Below are 3,577 nucleotides of genomic sequence, written 5' to 3' on the forward strand. Positions count from 1 at the left end.
TTACACACAGATACACACGTGCAGACAAAACACTCACAGATATACACGTGCAGACAAAACACTGACACACAGATATACATGTGCAGACAACATTTACACACACATATACACATTTTAAAATGATAAAAAGATTATTTTAACACTCAATAGAACGTTACCTAGCTGAACAAGGGGCGGGTCCGTCCACTAAGTCTAGGGTCATTTATCAGCACACCAGATTGCTCCTGGAAGCACTGTTTATATGAATCAGTGAAACAAAAGACAGGTGTTTTGATATTTTGGCTAATAGGAGCTTCAACAGTCTTTGTTATCACTGCCTACAGAGGTGATGGCATAGTCTATTTGGCATCATGACCACTCTTACACCTCCTTAAAAGAGGACCAAGGAGTTCATTTAGCATCAGCTGTTATGTTAAAATTAAACATAATGGACAAGGACACACTGGTATATAAACAGCAAGTAGAAGATTCAAGGGCAAGCTTGGCTGGAGGAGCAGGAATCCCAGTCTTTAATCCCAGCACTCAGCGACAGAGGCAGGTGGATCTCTGTGGTTCCAGGACAGCCAGGGTCTCGAAAGAAGGAAAGTGCAGTTCATGCTGCCAAGTAGCTACCAAAATGTTGACTGAGGTTTCTGTCCCGCCCGGCTGTCATTCAGTCCCAAAGAAATCACACAGAGGTCTACATTAATTATAAACTGATTGGCCTATTAGCTCAGGCTTCTTATTAACTCTTATAACTTATATTAGCCCATTATTCTTGTCTATGTTAGCCACGTGGCTTGGTACCTTTTTCGGTGAGGCAGTCACATCTTGCTTCCTCTGTGGCTGGGTCATGACTGGAGACTGATCTTCCCTCTTCCCAGAATGCTCCTGTCCTCTTGCCCCACCTCTTCTTCCTGCCTGGCTCCGGCCTAATCAGCATTCTATTAAAAATAATACAAGTGACAGGATAAAAGACCATTGTCCCACAGCACCAGAAGTCCTTGGTGAGCAGTACCCGGGAACAGGTGCTGCTGAGGTGTGGAGAACAGACCTTGCTGTTTGGAGGTTACTCGTGGTGGATCCATTGTGGAAGGAACAGCCCCACTGCCATGAGAGTCTCCAGTCCAGTGCTGGACTACACAGCAAAGAAAATGAGTAGATAACAGTTGTGCACATTTAATTGTGGTTGCGTAAAACATCAAATAATTGTGGTCTCATGAGCAACAGTATTTTTCTATGTCTGTTTTAAGATGTATGTGCTATCTAGTAATTCTCCACTACAATTTTGGATAGATAAAAGCTATGTATGTATATGTTTGAGAATAGGTACAAAGATGTCTGTGAGAGAGATTGTTAGCTGTTTGGGGAAACTTGTCACTTCATGAAATACATGCTTTATGAATAAAGGCATGCTTTAAAAAATTGAAAATGAGGCATGTTGTACAGTTCACGACTCTGGCGTTTATCAGGCATCGGTAGCTGAAGGGTGATGAGTTAAGTCTATGATCAGCCAACCAGGAAACCATTCTCAACGACTGTCTTCCAGGGTTTGTGTGAGTGGGTTTCCTCGGCAGCACGAGAAGCAGTGGAAGGAAGTCTGCGGCCGGATAGTGCTGGATCCTGAGTTCATGGTGCAGCTTCTCACAGGCGTGTACTATGCCATGTGAGTAGGAAGAAGATAAATTCTGCACATGGGATTTTCCTTCTTTATCAGAGACTTTTGTTCCGCGATATGTCTGCCACCTTGTTTTTCTAATACAGTGTCTGTCTAGTACTTTTAACATAGCTACTTAATTTCCTATATGCAATCTGTATTATTTCTATATAGTTCATTATGCTTATCATGAATACTTTAAAGAGATTACTCTGAATATCAACACATGATAAAATCCAATTTGTTTAAAGAAACTTAAACTACTTGAAACATAGAGCTGAAATCTTCATTTTGTTATAAGTAAATATAGGATACACTCAGCAATGAAATTTAAAGTGTAAGTTTTGTTTTATAACTAAAGAAGTAGAACTTGGAACCGTTTTCTTTTAAAGTGCTGAAGATCAGAGATATCTATTAAAAGTACTAAATAGCAGGGCAGTGCTGGCGCACACCTTTAATCCCAGCACTCGAGAGGCAGAGGAAGGTGGATCTCTGTGAGTTCCAGGCCAGCCTGGTCTAGAGTGAGCTCCAGGACAGCCAGGGCTACACAGAGAAACCCTGTCTTGAAAACAGAAAGAAAGAAAGAACTAAATAATGCCTCCCACAGGTATAATGGACAGTGGGACCTTGGCCGGGAAGTACTTGATGACATCATTTATAGAGCCCAGCTAGAGCTCTTTTCTCAGCCACTCTTGGTAAGTCATTTTTTATATTTGTTTTCCATGATGAGTAGAGGTTTGTTTAGGTCCTAGTTCTGGAGGTATGTTGACTCTTCTGTTTCTGTTTTTCGAGGCAGGATTGCTCTATAGCTTTGGAACCTGTCCTGGAACTCACTCTGTAGACCAGGCTGGCCTGGAACTCACAGAGATCCACCTGCCTCTGCCTCCCTAGTGCTGGGATTACAGGTGTGTGCCACCACGGCCTGGCATGTGTTGACTCTTCTTAAAGCATGTGGTCAGTGTTGTCAAGGGGCAGAGGGCAGGGGCAGTGTTGAGATAAATTGAAAACATGAAACGTTTTGAAATCCTTAAGAACAGAGAAGACCAAGATGAGCATCTTAGTTTACACTGGAAATACCAGCAGAACCAGGAGATTGCCACACAGTGTGGGAGGTTCTCAGCTGCACAGTGAGCTCCTGGCTATTCCAGACAGTAAAGCTGTCTTAAAGGGGGACAGCCACCTGAGTTTTACTCAGATGTAGAGAAGAAGAAATGCTGTTTAATCTTGTGTGAAATCATTTTGTTATTATTATCAAAACTAGGAGAGTTTAGAAATGAAGTAGTCACTGAAGGAGATTATTTTTCTCCACAGAAACATGTAAATTCTTAACTATTTCCTTTATATAGAAAAGTTATAGAGCTGGGCAGTGGTGGTAACTGTCTTTCATTCTAACACCCAAGAGGCAGAGACAGGTAGATCTCTGGATTCAAGACCAGCCTGGTCTACAGAGTGACTTCCAGGACAGCCAGGGCTACACAGAGAAGCACTGTCTAGAAAAAAAAATTGTGGTGATGTCCGTGGCCTGTGAGGTCACAAAGGGGTCACAGAGGGGAGCAATGGTTGCTGAAATCCATGGGGCATGCTGGGCAGCCCTGCCTGTCCCTGGCCCTGTTTGTCCCTGGACACTGTAGCAGGAGAGCCGCCTCTGCACTGGGAGAGATGGCCTCACCTCTCACCATGGGCATGGGAGAGCTCGCTCTGCCCCTCTACAGAATAGGGCCATCCCAGTGGCCTGGACCAACCAGCTCAACTTGTACCCAGACCCACATTATATATTCTTTTCAGCAGGCTTTTTAAATGAAAATTTATTTTTAAAATGTGAGTCATACAACACACTGGATTCTGGAAGTTGCTGAGTTTCAAAAGGAAAGAGTATTCCAAATAAAAATGTTCAATATTTGTATTAAGATATAAAACAAGAGCCGGGCGGTGGTGGCGCAC

At 43.1% G+C, this 3,577-nt stretch overlaps 1 protein-coding gene across 3 annotated transcripts in view; it reads left to right on the forward strand.

Moving 5' to 3' along the window:
• The window catches only part of Fam126b (family with sequence similarity 126 member B), a 53,281-nt gene that overhangs the window by 36,516 nt on the left and 13,188 nt on the right, over positions 1-3,577 (forward strand). For all 3 annotated transcript variants that reach the window (XM_013353476.2, XM_005366339.2, XM_026788842.1), the window contains 2 exons: positions 1,529-1,645; positions 2,244-2,331. In XM_013353476.2, the coding sequence (XP_013208930.1) occupies positions 1,529-1,645; positions 2,244-2,331 (205 nt within the window). The remainder of the gene's footprint in view (positions 1-1,528; positions 1,646-2,243; positions 2,332-3,577) is intronic.

This window comes from Microtus ochrogaster, unplaced genomic scaffold, assembly GCF_000317375.1.
Source record: "Microtus ochrogaster isolate Prairie Vole_2 unplaced genomic scaffold, MicOch1.0 UNK8, whole genome shotgun sequence".
NCBI classification, from domain to species: Eukaryota; Metazoa; Chordata; class Mammalia; order Rodentia; family Cricetidae; genus Microtus; species Microtus ochrogaster.